At 35.5% G+C, this 24,964-nt stretch overlaps 1 protein-coding gene across 4 annotated transcripts; it reads right to left on the bottom strand.

The window, feature by feature from the left end:
* Positions 1–94: 94 nt before the first annotated feature.
* Positions 95–24,769, bottom strand: LOC116172192 (tyrosine-protein phosphatase corkscrew). Of its 4 annotated transcripts, XM_031489348.1 has the most exons (12): positions 24,644–24,769; positions 24,365–24,487; positions 24,122–24,316; positions 4,629–4,968; positions 4,426–4,576; positions 4,221–4,370; positions 4,073–4,170; positions 1,543–1,704; positions 1,292–1,496; positions 1,087–1,238; positions 806–1,035; positions 95–658 (listed from the first exon to the last, which is right to left on the bottom strand). In XM_031489348.1, exons 1-12 carry the CDS (start codon positions 24,655–24,657, stop codon positions 532–534), a joined length of 1,947 nt encoding a protein of 648 aa, XP_031345208.1. In that variant the 5' UTR covers positions 24,658–24,769; the 3' UTR covers positions 95–531. The 4 variants fall into 4 exon arrangements, with proteins under 4 accessions (XP_031345208.1, XP_031345210.1, XP_031345209.1 ...); XM_031489351.1 differs by lacking the exon at positions 95–658 and having other exon boundaries at positions 886–1,049; XM_031489350.1 differs by lacking the exons at positions 24,122–24,316; positions 24,365–24,487; positions 24,644–24,769 and adding an exon at positions 18,336–18,402.
* Positions 24,770–24,964: the final 195 nt, after the last annotated feature.

Genomic DNA, 24,964 nt, shown 5'->3' with positions numbered 1-24,964 from the left:
TCTCACTTTTAAAATAACTAAACCTAAGATTTATCAATAATTTTATATATTTCAGAAACGGGATTATCACTTTTAACAATTTGCACCAGTGTAATTCGTTCAATTCAACTCGGGTAGTTCTCTCGAAGGTGTGATAACCGATTCTGAAATAATTCACAGCAATATATTTGTCTTTCGCAACAAACAGTGCACCATAATAATTGGAAGAAGCAATCGGGCACAATTAAGAAACCTCTCACTGAATAAATTTATACACTAAGCTGAGTACTAAGATAAGCAACTAAAGGCCATAGGCACCGCCAAATTTAAGCAGCGACGGCATCACATTTTGTTGCTTAATTTTTACGGTGCGTATGGGCATAATAAATATCCCAAAATTATCTGTGTTTAAAGCGCATTCACAACGGGTGTATAACGTAAGAAAGGAAAAATATCTGATTAGGTGCAGGTAAAACGATTTATAAATATTGTAATCTGCTTAAAACGTTGTAAAGCGTTTAGGTGTGGCTATTGCAGCAGAATAAGCTTGCGTCACGTTTTTCTGGGCGGCGGAGGCGGGGGTTGTGTTACACAAACTACAGTAGAATTATTGATCAGTTTTCTTTCTTTTACAGGAATGTTTTCATATATCGTAGGCCGTGGTAAATCTTCTGGCGGCCTGAAAGGTTAATTAAAAAGGTAAATGTAAATTTTGAATCAAACAAATCAAGCGTGAAATGCTGCCTATGACAGCGTAATTCCACTTTTGAGATATCTTACTGTTCGGGTGTCAATACAAAAAATGCAAAAATGGAGCACGTCTTACCTAGGCAGTTGTATATCAGACACAGCCCTCGGTTGCTTTTTGCTTTCAGACCGTAACACAACGGGAGGTGTAACTATAGAAGGACTATACGGTAAGTTAAGCACTGAACGGTTCAATGTTGTTGTACTTCCAATACCACTCAAACTTGAAGACAAATTACTATTCGGAAGACTGTTTGTATCGTTGCTATACCTAATATTTGTATACTCTCTACCTAATTGAATTGATTTCTACAAAAGCAAAGCTACACAATGAAAGAATTATTATTAATGTAAACAAACCTGTTCGGCTTTCATGCGTTCCGTAATAGTTTCTATATGGTGTTGTACCGCTAAGTACACAAATTTATACTGAGCTTCAGTCTGTACCATACCAGATCTTTGAGATCTTACCATTTGTATTGTACGTTGTATATCAATTTCACAGTCAAATCCTAAAATATGGCTCAAAAATTTCTGTATTACAACCTTAAGTGAAATTGCACACCATTTTTCTTTATTTGGTCCAAAATCATGTCAATAACAATAAACGTTCCAGTACGGCCTATACCGGCCGAGCAGTGAACTAAAATAGCGCCAGGTGGCTGATCGGTTGGCAGCTCTTGCGCCAACGACTCTTGTCGTTTATTAACTTCGTGTAGGAAATTTAATACGCATCCTGGATCGGAAGGTACGCCGTGATCGGGCCACGCCTACAAACCTAAATTGCATAATTCAGGTCTTACATGTAGATATTACCTGAAAATGATACTGAAAAACTTTTCGTTCCACTTTATTCAATTTTGCAAGGAATTCTCTTAAAGTATAATGGGCCGTTGAGGATTCAGCTACGTTTTTTATGGACATTTTTCCGAAATCTTTGCTTGTGTTTGGTTCTGGCCAGTACCTGGCGCATTTGTTCTGAAATTTGAATTTTAAAAGAATCATAAAACATTTGAATGTGCAGACATACTGCAAACCTGCATTGATGAAAAAATAATAAAGCAATAATAATAGCAAAATAAAGGTTTGAGATTTATGGCAGCCGATGGCTAACACCCAAAAATTCAACAAAAGCTTCCCAAATCTGTCAACAGTAGAATTTTATATATGTATTTGGAATCATTGATCATTACGCTCACATCACTAAAGGTAGATACACTGTACACACTATTATAACAGGATACCGCCTGGGTGTAAACTACTTTCTTTACCTAATTTCAAAAAAACTTATAAAAATTTGCTTTTCAGTCGTCAGAATGTTTAATGTGTATCCTTTTGAATAGTGGTTTTTTACTTTTTGTTGCATTTTCTTTTCAGAGTAATGTTTTGAAAGTATACTATTATTTCACATTAGTTTTTTTTGTGTATTATTTCTAATTATATAAATTATTGCGTATTTTGTTGTTACGTTCGTCAAGGGTTAGGTGGAAGAGCAGTTTTACTGAACCTCCCCTTGTGATTTGTTCTTGTATTATTCGTTGTTTTTTTTACGAGTTGTACTAAAGGTTGTTTTGCTGACAAGATCAAATAAAGACATTTATTATTATTATTATTACAGGTGAACCTGTCAATTCTACCTGTCACAGGTGACTTTTCCAAGTGGACCTAGGAATATGGATGAGCAAAAACTGACAGTATCACAATAGATATTCCAACTACTGCTGTGGATACAACAAATGTTCATGTAGACTGCAACACAACATTTGAATCATTCTCTTGACTTCCTGTGGTCCTTTGGACTGTGAAGTGGAGCTTCATCTCATCCAAGATGGAGTGGATATATGGAGACCGCTAATCAATCTCAGTCCCATCAAGTATCAGCTGTGATTTCAAAGCCTTTCATTAACCTAAACCCCTCATGAGAAACCAGGATTTCCAAAAATCTGAGTAGGCAATGGTACATGCGTGAGAGCGCAAAAAATGTATAAGTTATCAAAGTGACTACTTTTCAAGCTTGTTCCAGGTAAATTCCAGGAAACCTTAAACTGAAAATATTTTAACGTCAACATATTAAGAACAGAAGAAAGTCGTTTAGTATTTAAAAATAATTGCCTTTATTGAGATTGATATTAAAGAGCACAAACAGCGTGATTTGTTAAGAATATGGCGAAGTTCAGTTGGCGGAAATCCGCGTCCTGCTCTTTCACCTAACCCTGTAAGTGATTGATGTGAAACAGTGACTGGACATGTTGATCTATAAATCGCCAGGATCATAGATGAGATGAAAAAATGAGTTACATATTTTATGATTTTGTTCTGATTTCCAAAAGACGGTTTTCCATGTACACATTAATTTTTGGGGCCGAGTATTTGAAAACTTCCTCATGCAGAGAGTTATACATGGCGTCCTGAAACCCATTCTAGCTTTTCCCTAGGAAAATTCCAGTTTTTGCAAGTTATTTGAGACTGGAATGCACAGGACAATAAATCTGAAATCTCAAATGCCTTGTAAAATGTGACCGAATGAAAAAAAATTGTATAATTTGTAACGATTCACTTGAAATTCCACTTTTCTCAGGATATCCCACAAGGAAGGTCGTGGTACTTTTTTTAAGCGTCATCCTAGAAGGTGTCCAAACCTATTTCAAAAGGTTCCGGTTAATAATTATAAATGTCTGGGTCAAAACCAAATTTGCCTTCAGTAAGTATGGAGTATGGTGGCCGAGATGGTTGGCTCAAGTTGTACTTAGTTTCCTGGAAAAACGCCCACAGTTCCACCACTGTCGGAGGTAATCACCCTGCTGGCTCTGGCAACAGCGCACAGAATCTCGAATAACATTAAAACGAAAGATTTTGATCGAGGACAAGATCAAGAAGTTGAGAATAGGAAAGCGACAGCCCTGCTTACACCTTTCTTATTTTGAAGAAAACCCCAACCTTGTGTAGCCACAATGCCCAAACAGTACCCGTGGCCACCAACTATCCTTACTGCTAAGTAGATTTAAGATAACATAGCCATTAATGCTGAAAATCCTCTTCTTTTTAAACAATTGCATGGTACTTATTCTACGTAAAGTCTTCAGATTTGATAGCGAAATATACTTAGACGACCAAACAAATTTACCAGTGAAGTTCGATTGTAATTATATGTGACATCCAATCGGAAGGCATTACAAACCACCCACCCATACCCAGATTTTTTCAGCTAGAATTTTTAAACAGAATGAAGTCAGTAGCATCCGGCGCGCCCCGCGAGTAAACATGATGGAGTGTCTACAAATTTTTTCATCAACACAATGTCTTATTTAAAAAGCGTGCATACAGCACTACAATCATTTTAACCTACCTTTCCTCTTTCAATTTCTTTGGTAGTCATAACAATCACACGACAATTCTCTTGCCAAACCATTTTCCAAAAATCATCTACGGTTGAAGGTAAGCAACCTAAAACACAAATTGTCAATTTTTTCGTAACTAAATCAAGTAGGCGTTACCTTGCGTTGCAATATACATTTTACCACTGGGATCATTAGGTAAATCATTTCCACTATAAGTATCGTCCCATTTAATATAATTTGCATTTATGTAATCGGTGCCGGCGACCGCCGGATCGGCATCTTTTAATTTTACCCTTGTATGATCAACTGATAATTAAATACTAATTGTATAAACACATTACTCAACAACCGACATACTCACAGGGTAGAATATTTTTATATCTATTTTTATTTCTATTTTCAGCCTTAATACCTTCTTTTCTAGAATATAAATGCTTAGACTCTTGCTGCTGTAACGACTCGAACTCCTCCCAAAAACCGGCCTTGCCAAAATGAGTTAACCCATTCTCCTTCTAATAAGCATTTTGTATAAGCACTTATTTGAATTAGTACTATCACAATTACCTGTAACTGTTTAACCCTACTATGAATACCGGATGCACTTATTCTAGTTGCGTTAAATGGTTGCTTTAAATGTACTACCGTACCTGAAGTTTCAACCATTGGATTTTTTTTGTAATGCTCAATGAGATCCGCTAAACTCTTAAATTTTTCACCTCCGCCGACATCGTAAAAATTGTCCTGACATCGTATCATCACGTGAGTCACGCGATCGTCTGTACGCACTGACAGCACAAAATCTCCGGGTTTCGATTGACTTTCCCTCACTAAAAAACTACCATTCTTTCCTCTTTCCAGAATTAATCGTTCCGCTTCTTTCCCGCTTAGATGCCCATGAAACCACCTGTAAATAAAATGTAATTCATGAACAAGGTCTACATGTTGAATTTTAATGCAGTTAATTTGTAATAATAACTTAGATTTAGAAGATACCAAGTTATGTAACTTGTCATTTTCCGAATTAAATTATATTATTTCTCACTTTGCGAATTAAGTGAATTACAGTTTGGCGTCAATAATATGAAATCCTTATGACGGGGATTTTTAAACAATATAATTAAACCGAATGACCTTATTACCATTTTCATAAATTAAATAAACTGTTAGCCAAGGAAATTACTATGAGCATAATTAGACAACGCAAGCATGTGATTATATCAATTAGATAAGTTAAATATGTAATAGGTAGTTTTTATAATCCGGTAGTCTCGTGAGCGCCTAATGAAGGACCCAAAAGTTAGAGATGTAGCCACATCATGAAATTTTATATTAACTAGGTATTTGCTGCTTAAATTGTAGCTGAATCGGGTATAAAGCCCACAAAGTAATTAATTTATTTTTGTTCAATTAAGTCTGCTGCATTTTGACTATTGACAAAATCTATGGTGCTTGAAAGATATGATATTCTCTGCCTTGTTACACAAATACTTCAGAGATTGGAAAAAAACTTTTGGTTCTCCTGATAAAGAATAGTAACAATTAATACTATAATTGGTAGCCTAGAAGTCATATCAAATATCGCTATTGATAGCTTAAATATGTAGCCTATATATGCCGTCCATTATGTTGAAATTAAAGTTGTTGCCTTTTCACTAATTTTGTTTGGAAATAGACCTAACTTGATTGCTAAATAAACAAGGCATGAATTGCACTGTGTCTACTATAAGGATGTCTACCATGGGGATCTCCGAAACCATATAAGATACGACAATGATCAAATTAGAGAAAGAATTACCGATTTCATTTAAATTTTTCTCTGATGTTACGAGAACAGATATAAAGAAATAAAATACACTTTCTCATTGCCACTTTTTGAGCTCTACAAGACACCGTCGAGAGATTTTCAACACGTTTTGGAGAAATCATCAACTTTAATTTTTATATATCGCCTGTAAAAAATGTAAATACAGTATTGAGCAGTTTTTTTTTACTACAAATACAACGATGTATGACACAAAAAAAAAACAAAAGTTGCAACTCTGTTGGTTTCAAGAACCTATCAGACATATCTTCCATTTCCCAAGAAATCTGTCAGACAGGTTAAAAAAATTGTTTAATTTCTTATATTAGTCAACAAGTCCGTTGGTTGATCTGGATTACCACTCGACATTCTAAACCCGTCAAGAATTATAAGCTTCCTAGGAAATAAAATCTGAAGCATCGCCCAACGTTTGAATTTTTAATCCTAGGTCAAATTTGGCATCACTGACTTGTATCTGGAAAGTTTCAGCAATAAATTTTTGCAAATCTTTTTCATTCTTGCTATCAGGTCATCATGGGAGCGTTTCTATAGATATCGAGGGTGTGTTTAACAAGAACACGTTCGATTCCATTAGTGAGGCTGTTGATGGGTCAATCGTAAGATGGGCTCAGCTCAGAAGCAGAGATGAGCTCATCGATTACTAGAGGATATCCGCAGGGTGGAGTGTTCTTTCCACTGCTGCGGTGCCTGGTACTACACTGGCTTCTCTGCACTCTGAACGAGGACGGAGCGTATACACAGAGATACGCGGACGGACGGGCGATTGTCATAAATCAAAAGTTTCCAAACACCGTGAAAGAGGGGAACTCTTGGGACAGGTGGATAGATGGTGCAGTAGCAATGGCCTTTCTGTTAACCTCGAAAAGACCGAGGTCGTTCCATTTATGAATAGAAGGAGAGCAGACCTTGATGGGCTTACTCTTCAAAGACTTCAACTGAATCTGACCAGGTTAGTGAAGTATTTTGGAGTCATCCTGTCTGACCTGGAAAGGGCACATTGAGCAAATAAGCAAAAAATAAATAAAAAAATAAAGGCAAAATAAAAATACTGTACGCTGTACTTGTATGACCGCCTGCCATGCGCAGGGCAACCTACAGAAAGCAGCTAGGAAAGGTTCAGAGACTCGCCTGTCTGGGGGTCATTGGAGCCATGAAAACCAAGCCAACTTTGGCCATGGAGACCCTTCTGGGGCTGAAGCCTTTACACTTAGCTGTGGAGGCAGAGGCTCGTAAGGCTTCCATATGGCTAAACGATAGGGATGAGTGGAAGGATCGGGGCAGTCTTGGACACGAGCGGGTCTGGGAGGAAACCTTCAGATCCGATCCCATCCTCTCAAGAAGCAATGTGATCCGAGCTATCTTACTAAGACCAAAGAGTTATAAAGTTACTCTCCCGGACAGGGAGGAGGCTGAGCTCAGATTGCACATTCCTCAGAGGCTCGTGCAGTTTACAGACGGATCCCTAACAGAAAATGGAACGGGCATGAGTATAACAGCTTCTGCCTTGATTAGCATAGCTCTGTGTTTCAGGCAGAGATGATCATGATTTGTGCACAAGAGAACCTAAGGGCCCGTTTAGCAGACAGGTTCCGATCGGCTACGGCGCTTGACTCTAGGTAGATTAGGCGAACCTCTTAAAGTAAGCTTGATCTGGATGCCACTGTGGAATAGGGGGCAACGAAAGGGCGGACAAGCTGCCTCGTGCAAGCAGTGGTGGGGTCTTCGTAACGTTCGAGCCTAACTCAAGTCAATTCCAGGCGCAGTGACAACAAGCAACCGGACTCGGACAGTCCAGAAGGCCTAATTTTAACAGGGCTCCTTGGTAAATCTGGATCTTCTAAGCTTCTAACACTGAAAAGAAGCGAGATTAGAAAGTACTGGTTGGTAAAGTATCATCTGCATAACATTGGGCTTGTGGAGGAGCCCATGTGCAGGATTTGTGACGAGGCAGATGAAACTACCGAGCATATGGTCTGTCACTGTGACGCCCTGATTAGAGACAGACATAGCCTCCTTGGGGACAGGTATCTAGAATTGGGGAGGGTGAAGCAACTTGGGTCCCATCCTTTATTGAGAGGAACAGGCTCTGAACTGGGCCTTTGGTGCGCTTGAATGGTGCCCGGTCAGACTCCCCTGCGAATTGATAGATAGATGCCCTCGGCAAGCGCTTTCGTTGATTAGTTGATTAGATGAAAAACTACAATTGACTGAGTAGTTACTAATTAGCTTGTAATTTAGATAGGCAATTTAATATGAAAGCAGTAAATCAAATTGGCAGGGGAGTAAATTCAGCCAAATTCAACGATCTCGGGAAACCTATGATCACGCTATGAAGAAACTTCTAAGTAGTTTGGAAATCTTGAGTTTTTATGATATTTTTCCAAGCACTATTATATATAGTGAACACTACTTTTGACTGGACGGTGGTCTAGTCTCTAGTATGCGAAAAAGAGCAAACGTATGGTTTCGATAGCCAAAAATTTTTAGTCATATGACCATCAATCCTGGTAAGGATAGCAAACCTCATAAGTCATAACTGATGATTGGTGCCAAAAAAAACGTGTACCAAGAAAGGCACCGTTGCTGAACATTAGTTTCCTGTTTACTTTACCTTAGCCAAAATGCACCCCTACAGTGTGTACCACAAGTGAACCACACAGTGCAGCACTTTCACTTAATCCAAAATTTCTCTCTTCAAAAATTGATGCGCAATATCACTACCAAATCGAAGAATGTACCAATTAACGAAGTGTGAAAAATGAAAAGTGCGCTCGTTTGCGTAACCACTTAAGTTGTTATTTTGCGACTATATTTGTTAACGTGAAACGTGCAAACGACAACGTCTAATTTTGGTACAAACATTCGCAATTTATTCATAAATTATTTACATAGAATTTACATTTACTGGCCTTACAACACTAAATTACTCCATGCGCTCAGGAGAATAGATCCATTTTATTGAATAACCTTCACTTGAAGAATACGCCGATCGCAATTATTTATTGATTTACAATAAAAACTCTCCCTATTACAAAAATTTAGTCACTACGGTGCATTTCCGTGAACAAATTCGTGACACAGATAATATGAATCACAACTAATTATTGGCGCCTTTTATGGAAAATATTTAAAATTCTTACTCAAAAAATATAGCGGCCTTCCTAAGCTCCTGAACGGCGGTCGAAATTATTATTTGCGCCGCCGGTATTGCAATAATCGAACAATCTACTGGTAAAGGATAACGAGTCATTTCAATGCAATGTTCCTTTTAATAACAATAATCACGAAACTATGCGCACATTTAACACTACAATAAGAAACCTCGCTCTTTACTACACTAAAGTTCGTCGCAAACTACTTGAACGAAAAAAAAAACTACCTGGTAAACATCAACTTTACACCTCCTCACGTGCGTTTCGTATACGGGCACCTTGAACTGACCTGTCAATAATTAATTCCAAAATTTTACTCATTGATGACGGCGAAGAGTTACTATCGCTTTCAATTTTGACGAAGTTTGGGAAAATCTCTTGCGCGCAAATGAATTTAAATATTTTAATTAGCTTATAAGGATTTAAATTGGGGAACGAAAAGCGTATCGAAATAAACAAACCTTGAGAATACGAATTTTTATTGTAGCCGCGTCTTCGGACGACAATGAAAATAAGGCGTCCAAATTTGGAAGCGTAGCAATGGAGCGCGGCCTAGAACTAGATTTTTTGGTAGCACACTCAAAATTCACATTGAACGTGGAGGATCTTGTCAAAAATGAGAAGAAAAGGCTGTAGTTTTGCGAAAAACGATTGCTTTATCTCTTGGGAATAGGACACTATCTTGTTCAGAATACACACGTCTCCAAAAGCATATATGTGCAATCCTAAATAATGTGACAAGACACGTTTCCCTTTGACTTTTATTGCCATTCTGATAAATAACAGTTACCAGTAAACAGTAGCTGCATATTATGGTCAGATTATGGAATGAGTGTTACGGATGTATTTTGATGTGCAATATCCTTCACAATGAGGACACTCTTACGAAAATATGAGACAGTAAAAAGTAACTGAAGACATTACATATGCGGAGCTTCCAATCCTGTACATGGAGGGATCAGGGGCAATCAACCGCAACTATCTGTAAGGGTGACAAAAGTATGTGTTTCGAAGAATGATATCAAGTTTTTGGTTCAGGAGGATAAGTGTGATCGATCAATTCGCTTCGGCAGATTTTGGATATGTATATTTGGAGTTATTTACTTATTTATTTTTTTCAAATAAGTAGCAATGAAAAAGACAAAAGATGTAAGACTGTCAAAAACTTTTTTTTAATATCTGGTTTGAGCTAGGAAGCTGTTCTGACAAAAATTTGGCACCTGGTTTCTGGATATCTGGTAACGCTAATGGTAGTGGGTATCTACAGAGTTACTTTTTCAGGGGTCATGTTCCATTTTCTACCCCTGTACTGTACATAAATTTCGGTACGCCACTGGTAGCTTGATTGTAAAAAAAGAATTTAATTTTCTAGTTTCTTTGGAGACGTTTTGGTCTCTTGTATTTTTTTCGTAATTGCGACCGTTATCGAGAAAAAAAATAAAAATTAATTTTCAAAAATTTTTAAAATGATCCAGTAGGCCTTGGCTTTGTTTGGATAATCTGTTTTCCTATTCTTTAAGGCAAAATATTATTATTATCTATTACAACATAAAAACTCAATTTTTTAATAAAACAAAATGGAACCCTCGTCTCCAAAATCGAAAAAGTACTGTCCTCAGATCGATTGGCGAGAGTTTTCTTGAACAATTTTGCTCTGTAGAATCCACGAAAAAACCCATAACTTCATCAGAGGTTATAGCAAAAAAATATCATTAATTCCGGCGCTTCCAAAAGAGCAATTTTTTTAATAAAGCAATCAGTTTCAACTCCCAAAATCTACTAAAAAACGAGCTTTCTTAATAGATTTTGGTTTGTAGAAGCTACAGGGTGATCCAAATTGGACACGTTCTTATAGAAACACCCTTTATTTTACGAGATAGAAAAAATGAACATAGGTGACTGAACTCAATTTTAAAGAGAAAATCACTGGCGCATATCTCCAATCATTTGGCCGCTAAGGGGCGTTTATTGAATTCAGTCGATTTCCTTAATGCTGGATAACTTTCTTATGATTAAATTAAATGATTTCTTAGCGCACTTTTTATGTAGAATCAAGAACACAGTTTTTATACAGGGTGTTTGAATTTTCTTATACGACCTTAAACTACATTTTTTTCATACGGACCACCATATGTATTTTTTTGAAACAAAAGCGTAAAATTTCCTTAAAAAAATGATATATCACTTGCTATATTTATATGAAATATTACTTGCAATATTGCATTATACATTAAAATATTTTTATTTCTGACATCTAGGTTTCCACGGTGAATAAAAGATGGCAGGATTGTTTAAAACGACAATTTGTTGGCTATCTGTATTTTTTGTTTTATTATTATATGACGTTTGTTTTTTTTGTGTTATTTGAAATTAAAAATATTTGAACTAATTAATTCAGAAAAAAAGGTACAAAAATTAGATCTAAGCGTGCCCAATCCATTTTTTGGCAAGTGCGTTCGTTTTCCATCTATAAGAAGCACTTTTTTTTAAATTTCACAAAACTTCGGCTACAAATAATAATGTTAGCACTGCATAATCAATTTTTCTTGGCACGTTTTTCAATTTAATATAAGAATTACGATGAAATTTCAGAAGAATTAGTTCACAAAGAAGTAATGTAGGTTTACGTATGCGCAATTCATTTTTGAACATCTGCACTAAAAATATGCAGGAATCTTTATGATTAATTTAAGCGCAAACTGTGGAATGTCAACTTTCTTATTTATGGAATTTTTTTATGAAATCTTAACCAAAAATTTTTCCAGTAAAGGCAAACATATCGCATATTTTAAACATCAGGTGTGCGCATTCCTTGGTACAACCTCGGCTCCATAAAAAAACCAAAATAGAACAATAGTCTACTAGTGACACAGCTGTAGGGACGGATAGACGGGCGGACAAAGTAGCGCATTTTTTTACTTTTGGGGAAAAATAAACTTCTCTTAGAACGAAAAGTGATCATACAATGCAAATATTCCCTATGTTCACTTTAAAAAACGCTTCAACTTAGTGAGTATAATACTTTTCCATTCGAATTTTCCAATTATGTTTCCCGTAATAGTGTACAATGGTCAAAATGAGTAAATTTTGGCCAATACTCGTCAACCGGAAGTACCTTGTACCTTGTTGTCTATATTGGTGCAGTATATTTCAATTGGTGTGGAGCACTTTTATAAAGCGACTCTTGTTCATATATCAATTTAAAAAATGTATTTTCTTCAAATCGAATCGATTAAATGAGAATAACATGCACTTATTTATTCAATTGTTATTTACCTACCTCACTTAAAAGCTGACTGTATACACAGATCACATAATTCCTGCTATGAGGCTCATATAGGGTTTGGTGCAAGAATTACGCGCGTACCAATCAGTGTTGGGTAAGATCCTTTAATTCTGGATCTAGATACAGATCCAAAAATACATTTAAAAATCATGATCTAGATCCAGATCAAAGATCCGCACTTAAGAAAGGATCAAGATCCAAGATCCTCCCAAAATAATCTTGCTAGATCCTTTATAGATTCTTCATAGCTAAATCTGATTTATATGGGTGGATTTGGGTTTTGTATCATTATTCGGAAAACGCTTAGTCATCTCACTCCGTGTAACAAGCCCTTCCCAGGTTTTACTTTTATAGTTTTATCCATGCAAAATTCGCAAAACATCAAGAAAAATTATACGCAACCCTTTGCGAAACAGTCCTTCTTTGCAAAGCCTGTTATCCTTTCTTTCTTCCAATGCCGACAGACTAATCCTCTACTTGTACCCGCCGTAAAATACACGGATTGAGAAATTTCAAGAAAAAGTAGGTATTAGGGATTCTATTAATCTAGGTACATAAGTGAATTTGCATAAATATCAGGAAAGTCTTGGATTTGTCGCAGAACTGAATGTTTTGTCACAAAAATGACATTTACCTACATAACAATAACATATCTTGCGGATAACGCAGGTAGGCCGGCGGCGGTATGCCCATAGATTAGTTGTAATGTAAACAGTTACCCCTAAGCTAAACTACCCATAATGCTAATGACTTCCTACTTAAAGCTGTCTACGCTTAAAAGGGTGGAAAAAGCAAAAAAAACTTGAATGGAACTCATTTATTCTTTAAATAGAAACAATTTACTCTGCCAATGTTAAATATTGCAACAACAAAAACATTTTTTCTGTGACGGGAAAAACGACAGGTAACAAAATGTCACATTTTATGAAATTACTTCGGGATTCCCGGATATACTCGCACATACCTATATCAGAACACACGAGTTTTTTGAGACAAAATAAGAAACTACTTAAGTATGCAAAAATAAACGTTTTGCAAATAAATTTTTATTATCGCATTTTGAATTCCACGTGGCCGTAATTTTGGACCATTATTGTTTATGAATAAATTTTATTTTTATCTGTTTCTTGTCCATTAAAATGGTTAGAAAATACTTTCTTGATTGGGAGATTCATTAAGAAATTCCTTAGTGATACACTTTTTTTATGAATATCGTGAATGAATTGCAGCAATTCCATATAAGTATTCTAACAACACGGATGACCTTGTTACCCTAAATGGTAAGGGTGGGCGTTTTTATAGCAGACGAACCGTAGGCGATCGAAATGATGCGGATATTCCGATTAACGATTCATTTTCTGGGATTTAAACAAACGGATCCTAAATAAGGCGACAGTTTAATAACATTTTATGCGAATGATCGGTCGCGCGCCGGCGGATGCATTTTTTAAAAATAAATCCGAGCGCCATCGATTAACATTTTTATGGTGCATAAAAAGACCTCAAGTCGAGTAATAATATAAAAAATAGATAATTGTTGCAGCATGGGGAGACTCAAGGACGTCGACTTCGTTCGATGATCGTTATATCTAACATTTTTTTACAATTTGCTATAATTTTTTAAAGCGATAATAACTAGTTTCGTCGTCACAGCATTGGGTACTTACATAAAAATCAAATCCGCATTTCACGTTCCGCTTAAAACATTACGTTGGATAATGGATTTCGCTAGGAAATAAATTGCTACATAAAAATTACAACAATTAATTGTTGCTGGTAGGTATTGTTAGATCGCAATTTTTTACGGAAAATTAATAATTTTGCACCATTTTGTTCAATAGTAAAAACTGCGAACAAAAGCCGTAGCCGTTATTGTTTATTGCTAGTGCCAAATATGACCAGCCAACAGTGGAATATTGATATTCCAAAAATACAACAAAATTGCAGACGTTCAAAACATAAAAAAGGCATTGTAACTGTTATTCATCACTTAATGAACAAGTGGTAGCTTCTGCTACATTTGTACCAATTTAGATGCTTGAAGGAGCAACAGTATAGACAATTTTTGTGTAAACACATTCATGAATTTTGCGTTTTTGTGAGAACCTCAATGTGAACAACCTATACACATGTGATTCTACGCTTTGTTTCAAATATAAATACAGTAAATAACCGAGATAATAAATTTGTTAAAGTAGACTCGTGGTTATACATAGATAAACACATTTGCAAACTGTTTTCAGGATCAACAGCTGTGACACAATGGAAGTACTTGCGTCATTCAACTGTTGGTTTTTTGCGTGATTTTCTATTTCGACGCTCCCCTTGTGGTATATGAACAAAAGTTTGGACACTCCTGCACACTCAGAACCTCAATTCAGTTTTGGTTGTTACATTCAATCTCAAACGTACGTTTTACGTACAATTTTTTCATGTCGAGGTAATTCGCTTAGTCGCCTTTTACAATAAATTCTGATCAAACCAAACACTTGGTGTGCTATTTAGAACTGCTTACAGAAGCGCAGGAGATCTAAACATCCAAAACCAAAACTCTCAAACAAGATCAAAGAGTATGTTATCGCATACACACTATTAAAAGAAAGTCCATTTCCATAGTACAGTACAGGGTGGTTCAAATTCGTGGCTCACCATTGAGATCTCCGTAACGGTGACAATTACAGTGTAGGTTAAATGGCGACAAAGTTGCCCCTTTGTGTGACTAAAAAAGAGCGTTTGAAATTTTTGAAAAATCTTTGAAATAACGGAGATATCACCGAAAAACTCCAAATGTCAAACTTCGTTTTTATTTTCCTTAGTTTAAACGATCCGAAATGAAAATGGTTCCTGTTAGCAACTCCACTTTCCATAACACGCTAGATGTAGAAGCTACAGGATACTACTTTCTCATTTCTTATGGGCACCTTATCGGATTTTTACAGAATAAAATAAAAGAACAAAAAAAGAAAAATAATGACCTGTCACACTCTTTCCATAAATTTACAAGAAAAATTTCAAAATCCAATGTTTACATTGATTTCTAAACAAAACACCCACAGGTAACTAAATCTTGCTGAATCAACATGGCTATGATGCGATGCATTCAAATGAATTTCTGTTTCTCACCAAGAAAGACCCTAACAAATTTGATAAATAGATTAGTACGCTGAAAACCCCTGATATTTCAGTCAATTTATACCTACTTTATGATTACAAGAGGTCCGGTAGAAGATTTTACTTTTCCAACTTGTTTAAATGGTAAAGAGAGAGAAAAAACAAGTTTGCCAATGTGACTGACGTCGGGAGAAATTTCTGTGGTCAAAAATGAAAGAAAATGTTTGACTTTTTAAGGATTTTTCTAAAATAACTCGCCTATGGCAATACTTAGATAAAATCATGATTTACCATGAAGCAATGGAGTACATTTATTTTTTCCTTGATTTGCTCACGAAAATAGAGGGATCTTTTCGCCATGACATACGCAAGAAGACTTTTAAGAAGCATAGAGAATATACATTAACTGCCATAAAGCAATCAGTTGTCTATTAAAAAAAAGTCCAAATAAACAAGGCGAGTCTCCATAAAGCCTATTTATGGACGCGATATACAGTGTGTCCCAGATCGGGTGGGATTGCATGGGTAACTTTCTTATTATTAAAGATAGAGAATTGGTTAAATGGACAATGTTTTGCAGTTTTAGATACTCATTTAAAATTTCCTTGTGGAAATTCAAAATGTCTAATCAGTTCGACGTAAACTCAAAAAAACTAAAATTGGTCATTTCCTTTAATGTCTTATATCATTGAAAGTATAAGATATAAAAAAAAGTTTTATATAAAAGTTACTGTGTTTAATACGCCTAATTTAGAATTGATGTCAAAAAAAAATTCAAGATGGCTACCTTCGAGGAACATTTACCAACTTCCTAAAGTTAAATAGGCGCCATATTGGATTTTTAGATTATTTGATAGATTTTTTAATTCTCTTTTCAACGAGCTATCATTGCATAAGATTGAAAATAAGATACCAGTTATATCAACGGTTTTTATATTTTAATCAAGTAGGCTATGATGAACACACTGTATACAAAGCTTTATGTACGACTGCAACAACCCTTAAAAATGAAAATTTCATGGAATTCAATAAGCGATAAAATCTATATATCATTCACAACAGATGTCAAGCATTTGTCAAGTATTTCTAAAATACTTGAATTTACTTTGGATTAAAGCTGGATTCACATGAATACGAAATCCGACGATACGATCATCCGAAATGCTTATGATTGGTCAATAATTTGAAATGTGCTTGACATTTCGGATGACCGTATCGTCGGATTTCGCATTCATGTGAATCCAGCTTGACACCTAAGTACGACTGTCATATTGACAGGCGGCCGTTTTACTTTATCGATATGGACTATAATAAATATAGGCCATAATATTGCAATTTATGGCCACTAATTGCGACTGTAATCACCGAATTATCAAGCAGTCGTACATATATATAATTGTAGGAGTTGAAGGGTAGGTTCGTCCCAAAACATCCGCACTTATTTTATTTTTATTTTATTTTGCCTTTATTTTTGAGTGGGCGGGGTTTCAGCCAAGGCTGCTCTACCAACCCATCAACCCACTATACCTTTCCATGCCCGAACCCGGATTCGAACCAGGGACCCTTAGCACCACAGTTCACCTTTAACAGAACTGCGCCACACGGGCCTGCTTGTAAAGGGTCTCTTTGCAGAAGTGGTTGTTATGTTTATGCGTGTTTGTTGCCTGTAAGTAATAGTAGGAACGCTAGTGGCTCATTTTTTTAAACAGTTGTATTATTGTTAATATTTGGATATAAGATATAGTTACGTATAAATAGTATATGCTAATGACATATCCGAGAGTCTGGAAGCCACCCACCACCACCGCGCCATCCGCGAAATTGCTGCGAGACTCTGGGATATGTTATTTATTAGCATGTACATTTAACTATCTTCTATCCAAATATAAACAATAATAAAACTGTTTAAAAAAATGTGTCTTAGACTATAAAGTACTTATAAAGGAATAACGGTTAAGCTATAGGTACTATAGTTCCATTACACTTATATGCGTTTTACACCCTTTTTTTTAAAATAAATTTATTTATAATTTGGTGTCTTTTCCACAGTCGTATTGCATCTAACCTTTTCCAAAAGAAACTGTCAAAATGTACCTATTCGAAAATGTTTATGACAACACAAGTTAGAGATCAGTTATCGACAATGACAAAAAAATCAAAAAGTTCAGCTCAAATGAGTGTAATTATAGATTTCTAGAAGTGCAAGTGATCGATATACAATGAGATTTCAGCGCGAACAAAAAGCTGTTTTATATTCCAAAAATGTTCATTGCAACGTCAACACATTCTCCAGGTGCACTGAATGTTTCTTGAAATGCCACAAAATGGGGGAAAAAAGTTGACTAACACAGATTGCGTCTACGGCAGTTTTTATCACAAGTTTCCTCTTCTGTACAGTAATGTAATTAGTCAATGCCGCATAAAATAGAACAATTTAACTTAAAAACGATATTTTAAAACTAAACTGAATCATTTCCTTTGACGAAAGGATATGGTGACGTCAATGATAACTCATCATGCTTTCCCTTGATCAACGTTAATGAAATCTATGATTAAATAGCAACTACACCGACTACATGTCAATGTTATACAGAATATAAAATTTGGTAATAAAAATTAAGTTGACAGCGTGCTCGTCAAGGGGAAGGGCGTGAATCAGAAATTATGTATAACAAAAGGAAATGAAGTAGCATGTCAATTTGCACATACACAAACTTTTAATTGCAATTAGTATGCTAGAGATAAAAGAATTAACGTCGCACTGTGCATGTTAAAAACCTGTGAAATCCCTAGCGGAAGGTTATAGTTTTCATTGTCGCAAACTGTACGACGAATTATCCTTGGGGGAAAAATTAAAGTACTCCATTCAACAAGGTGCTTCCTGGGGCAGTAAAACATACCTATAATTGATACACATCACCGCGCTGCACCGAAATCAAGCACATCGTTGTTGAACTTATTACACAAAATCAAAACAAACTTACCTACTGTAGTTGTAGTAAATACTGAACAACAATACCATAAACCGTCTGTGGTTTTACACATAATAATCTACATACAATTCGTAATGAATTGCAAAATTAAACAGTTACGAAAACGTTCTCTGTTAAGTAAACAAACAGGAATATTCTATACCTCTATACCTATCACTCTCAGTGAATATGGTATATAGACTTAGCCCCAGCATTTTTAAACGAACGGCACCCTACTGGAACTTCAAAATCCAGCCCAATCTAATATATCCAAATCACACCCAGCGAATTACAGACACAACCTCTACACACCAGAAGAATGTATTAAGCTTAAGCAAATTTGGGTAAATGGGAGAAAAGTTGAGAAATCTTTTTTTCTGGCGGTAAGATTTGCCCCAGAGGAAAACCAGTGACAGTTCTCCATCCATTTGAAGCTTTTCTTCATTAGAAAACAAAATCCAGAGTATTAATTATTATACAGTTAATTACTGTCCAAAAGTATAACGCCCCAATACCACCAAGAAAAAAGTATGCTCTGGAAAACAAATGAATGTGGTAATGGCCTGTATTTGAACTAACTAAGTAACATTGTGTGTTTCACATAGTTTAGAATTTATTGTATTATAATTAGTATTTTTTCTATTAATTATGTTTTCTAAAGAAAAAAAGTTTCACATGGTGGCATGTTTCCTCGCATGTTTCATTTCAGCCAATCGAAATTGTTCTGAAAGCATATGGTACTTTTAAAAAGCCAGTGGTTTCTCTACGCAAACCCAGCAATGAAGAAACTGTACAAAATGTTTTGTTGGCCATCCCTGAAGCTCCAGGTACATCAGTCCGACAGATTGAGTAAAACATTTGTATACCAAAATCTGAATGGTACACAAGAAAATGCCAAGAGAATTTTCCTTATCAAATAACATGGTCTGATGACAGTATGTTTACGAATAATGGCATTTTCAATAGGCGAAATGTCCACTACGCTATAGGTCTGGGAACAATCCATGTTTAAAAAGAACTGTAAGACACCGTTTTGATTTTAACATGTGGGCTGATCTTTTCGGTATAAAAATTATAAGATGATTATACCATACCATTATCACCATACTGCAAATCGTCACTAAAGCAATTCCTTTTAAGGCCGCTTTACATACTTTCTTCACTACTATTACATACAGCTGAAAATTGAAGCTGCGACGCCTTATTTTTGTTCTAAAGTTTCTTATTCTATATTACTACACAAATTGAAGCTGCGACTGCCTTTTTTCGATTAAAGTGTCTATTCATTTTTACTCAAAACGCATTCAGAATTATAACAACACCTGATGAATTTTGAATAGAATAAAGCTTTTAGTTCAATTTTAAATGCGAATGTTGGTAACAAACTATTGCAAAAAGAAAATTGCCGCGTGTAAAACCAAAGTGCAATAATTATTGCATGTACAGTATTTTTGCAATTAAACTTGCTGCAACTGTATTGCACAAAGAATTGCAGTATGTAAAGCGGCCTTTAGACTATAAAGAGTACTCACTAATCGTGAACGGTTTATTAATATAAATTTTTGAATGGACCCTTGCAACTTCAAATTCTTAGAGAAAATTGACATAATATGTCAAAAACTATGACAGATAGGTAATTAAATCTTAATTGTGTTGAATTCCAAATAAAATAGCGCATTTAGAAAAAAATAGTAAATGGTATGTTTCTATTTTTAAAAAAACAAGATGGCGCTACTTCCGGTATCTTGAAAGAATTTTATTTCAATTTGCAATGGTTGATTATGGCTCTAAACCAAATTTCTAGTATCTATTTCAACATAAAAACTTCCAACGAACTTGCTACGTGATCCCCCTGTGTTCTAGGCAGAAATATTTTGTTCCAGATATCTTGTGCACACTGTATGTATGGTTTAACAGTTCTATACACGCCACTTTTTAACTAGAAGAAACTTAACAAAAAATGCGCAATATTTTTGATTAAAGACACCAAGTGAAAGGTTTCACGCTCTAACCATTTGAGAAGAGGTATACACTGTGTATCTATCACACACATTTCCTGGAAAATGAAACATTTGTTCGATAAGTATTCTCGCACGATTAGGATGTTGTGTACGGGTACACCATCATGTTGAAACCAACACTTTTGTTTTTGTTTTGTGTACAGTGCATCGTTGTATTCATAATAAAAAATGCTATTCAATACAGTATGTACTTTTTTTACGGGCCATATGAAAAAACAATTAATTTCTCCAAAATGAAACGTTTATAAAATCTTTCAGGGCTGTCTTCTAGAACTCCAAAAGTGGGAATGAGAATGTGTTCTTATTTTTCTGTATCTGTTCAAATATAATATCAGAAAAAAATAAAAACAAAATCGGCAAATTTGTTTTTTTCTGGTTCATCTTCGGAAGTATTCGAAATCTTCTGGATTTCTCCCTATGATAGACATCCTTATCTTGGACACAGTGTAGACATGAAAATTAGAACACTTCCATTTGAAATTCTTTCACATATTTTTGAGTTTAAAAAACACATGGTTTTTGAGTACAACCGCCATCTTGAATTTTTTAATAGCAACATACATCATGTGATACTTCACTAAAAAGCTTATTTTCAACTTGTTGAGTATCCATTCTCTCAGGAAAGCTCGAAATTGGGTAAATGATAATCCGGAACAAAGATCAGAAAACCTTCCCCATAAATTTCATTTATTATACAAAGATATAAGTAATCAATGGCGCCATGTTTCGGCAAATGCCATCATCAGGCCCTAGAATGTAATACTTTTAACAAGGTGATCTCAAATTTGTTAAAGCATTATATTCTAAGGCCTGATGATGGCATTTCCCAAAACATGTCGCCATTGATTACTTATATCTTTGTATAATAAATGAAATTTATGGCGAAGGTTTTGTGACCTTTGTTCCGGATTAAGCTTATTTTTCTCTCTTTCTTACTACCTTAATCATGAATGGTGTTAAATTAGAAAATAATTGGTCCATATTTTTCTCACGTAATACAATAGTTGTTAGTAAACAAGCCCTACGTACTGTGTGTATGTCACAAAGCACCTGCTCATTGCTTTTTTGTTAATTTTGGATGTTCTGTTAATTTAAAGGTATCTCTATTTAAAGTGCAGTACATTAGCCAAGCGTATGGGCAAGGTTTTTTTCTACTTTTTCTGTATTCTTTTCTAATTTAACATCATACAAGTTTAAGGAAGTGAGAAAGAGAAATCAAATAAAGCCTTCCTATGCTGCTTTAAAAAAATTCAAAATGGCGGTCGTATTCAAAAACCATGTAAAAAAACTTGAGTGAGAAGAGTACTAATCGTTCCACTATTGTGTTACCTATTGTTCACCGTTTTGTAATGAAGTACCAATTTTTTCCCTTGAAGTTTACATACCTTAATGACCACCCCATACGTAAACAACGGTATCTGGAGGTAAAGGTAATTGGTTTAATTTTCTGTTTCAGCCGCCGTTACCGAAAACAAAAGCTGTAATTAATTCGCCGTTTGCAACCGTTCCCGTCGAAATATTTCAATTATCTTTGTTGCGTTCAAAGCTCTTGTAATTTAGAAGACGAGAGCATATTAACATTTCACTACCGCTATCTAATTATTAGATGCAGGGTTACGCCGTAACAGTTTGATAAGAGACCTTTTCCCGACCGGAGAAATTACAAGAGGCAATGGGTGTAAATTAGAAGTATGAATTTAGAAATTTCATTTAAGCGAGTATAATTAACAGTAGCTAAGTAAATAAGTTGCAGTAAACAGCATCCAATTAAGTCGTGAGTGGATACATTAGAAGAATGCTTAATTAATTGAGATTTTGGAATAAGCCGAGAAATTAATTAAATTGTTTCGCATTCCTGTATTTGATTTTCCGTAGACACCGCTAATTAATTTGTGTTTTGTGGCTTTCATTCCCGCCCACGACCGCCGTCGTCTCCGTTACGATCTAATATTTTAATTGGATACAGCTAACAGCTGTAAAATATTTCCTTTTTCTTCCTTATAATTAAATTATTCTGATTATTCTGTACAGTTTCTGTACTGGATTCTACATAAAAATATCTAAAAAACAGTGTTTACTTTTTTTCCATTTTACATGGGTAGTAATGTACCATGGGTAGTAAGATATGACAAGATCCCAAAATGTCAAACTTTTGGTTTTCACTCTGTATCTCAGAAAGAAACGTAGCTATATTGATTCTGTTTGTGGCATTAAAAGTTTTACAAAAAAGTGCCTTTTAGACTGAGGCCTAATATTGCTCTACTGCTGAATACTGCTTAGTACTGCCTATTACTGCTGTATATTTCTACACATACTTCGATCAGTCCTTGAGACTAATTATAACAATATTAATTGATTTTTTTCTAATCTTAAGCCGGGCTCAGACGACTCGTGTACTTGGCGAATAATCGTTACTTTCGTATACTTGGCATGTCGTGTGAGTGGGTTACTTGTACAATTAATTGTCACTCGTTAGTTTTCCATTTCTTGTCGGTAAAATTGGTCCGAGTCAAAGGGATCACGATTATTCGCACACTTGCCAAGTACATACTTATCTATACTTGTAGAGGCGCTCAAACGGAATGCACAAATAATTTGCCTTTAGTGCGATTATTAATTTAGTTTTCAGTTAAAGACGGAAGCGTACAGACGTTTTTTTTTGTTTTTTTTCTTTTTTTATTGAAATGGAGTGGACAAATGAGATTGTGTTGGAATTTCTTGTTTTTTATGAAAATGAGCCGGTCATTTGGATGGCTAAACACAAAGACCATAAAAATCGAAATGCAGTTAATGATGCCTGGAAAAGGATACAAGTGTTACAAATGTTCGCCCCAAATATTCGCCCTCGCGTACTTGTACAATGTACACGTCGTGTGAGTGTCCTGCTTGCCATCGCAACTCGCCAAGCTCGTATACTTCCCAAGTACGCAAATAATTGTGTATTCGAGTCGTCTGAGCCCGGCTTTAAAGACTCAAATCCTTGCATCTTAGTGTGACAGAAGAAGAATACTGTCACGGAATGCGTTGCATCCACTGCTGTACAGCTTCTTTAGAAAGAAGATAAAGGAAATGTAAGAGAACGCCATAAACTTGTGAGAATGCCACTTCAGGACAGTATACGAGCAGCAGTTAAACTGATTGCCCTTCAGCTGGAGGCATCCAAATGTAAGTATTCATTGTAAATGATGTCTTTGATATCGACATATTGTGAACCGAAGCTCAAAGTTTATTGTTCAGTGTCATGTGCACAGAAGAAAATTGATTCTAAGCTAAAAAATAATAGTAAATAGTGCTTTTCCGCTATTAAATTAATTGTAGAATAAGACATTAGACGTTACTTGTGGTTATATGAAGTGACTGAACATGCTTGGGTGATGACTGGTATAAATGCACGGAATTTAACGCTGTACAAGACTATATTGCAGCTATGTCACAGCCTTTATCATAACTTCTCATGTTGTACACTAACTGTATATGTGGTTTTCCCTCACTATTTTCCTTCATCGTCTCAAAATTGTAGGCAGCGATTCATTTTACCGAGACAGCCATGTAACACATAGACAAAAAAATAATACCAAATATGCAACAGTTCTGTTGCCAAGCTTATGGTACATTTCCACACTGTATACACTACCAAATCCAGCCTTTACTTCCCTAATTACACCGATACACACATAATATCAGTAAACTTACCGTTCCGTCGTCGGATCTTCACAATTTAAAGGATACTTGAGTTCGATAATTTCCCCATTCTTTTCCTTCAACTGGCCCTGATTTTCCATATAATACTGTACCAATTCCGATAACGTGGCAAACTTTTCGCCACCGTACAGGTCGTAAAAATCGCCGGAATTTTGAATCTTAATGTGCGTGACCTGTCCATTGCGTCTGAAACATAAATTGATAAGGCACCCGAGGGTAGTTCTTCGTAATTACCTAACAGACAGAGTGAAATCTCCCTTATTTGAGGAACTAGGTCGAGCGAGAAAGCTGCAATCGACACCTCTCTCCATTAGAAGCTTTTCGGCCTCAATCCCGGTAATTGTGGGCCAGAACCATCTAGCAAATTAAAATGATCAAGCTTGAAACACCTTTTATTTGAAAACATTGCGAATTTGAGCAGGTATGAGATTAGCATATTTGAACAAAGAAATGAGGGGTAAGGAATTATGGAAACTGGAATTTATTAGTTGTGAATTGCTTAAAAAATTGTACCTTCTTGAGCTCATCTTATTTTATCAATAAACGAAAGCTACAAACATAAATTTGGTCTAAAATGAAAACCGTCTCTTGGACGACACGCCATCTTGGTTTTATTATAAACGTCTTGTCGACCTTGAACACCCTTTTAATAAATTACACATAAATTTCATGCACTGCATAGCAATAATGCACGTAAAATGTAAAACTGCATCAATCTCTCTAAGTACACCTTTATTTATCAGTAAGGACTACAGTTAAAAATACATTTCTAAACTATATCACTGCAGAGTCTTTTATGTTATCTGAAGACCCTTCGGCTAGTAAAGCCTGTTT

This window comes from Photinus pyralis, unplaced genomic scaffold, assembly GCF_008802855.1.
Source record: "Photinus pyralis isolate 1611_PpyrPB1 unplaced genomic scaffold, Ppyr1.3 Ppyr1.4_LG5, whole genome shotgun sequence".
Lineage (NCBI taxonomy): Eukaryota > Metazoa > Arthropoda > Insecta > Coleoptera > Lampyridae > Photinus > Photinus pyralis.
Note: the sequence above shows the minus strand (reverse complement) of the source record. Positions and strands in the feature narration are given on the sequence as shown.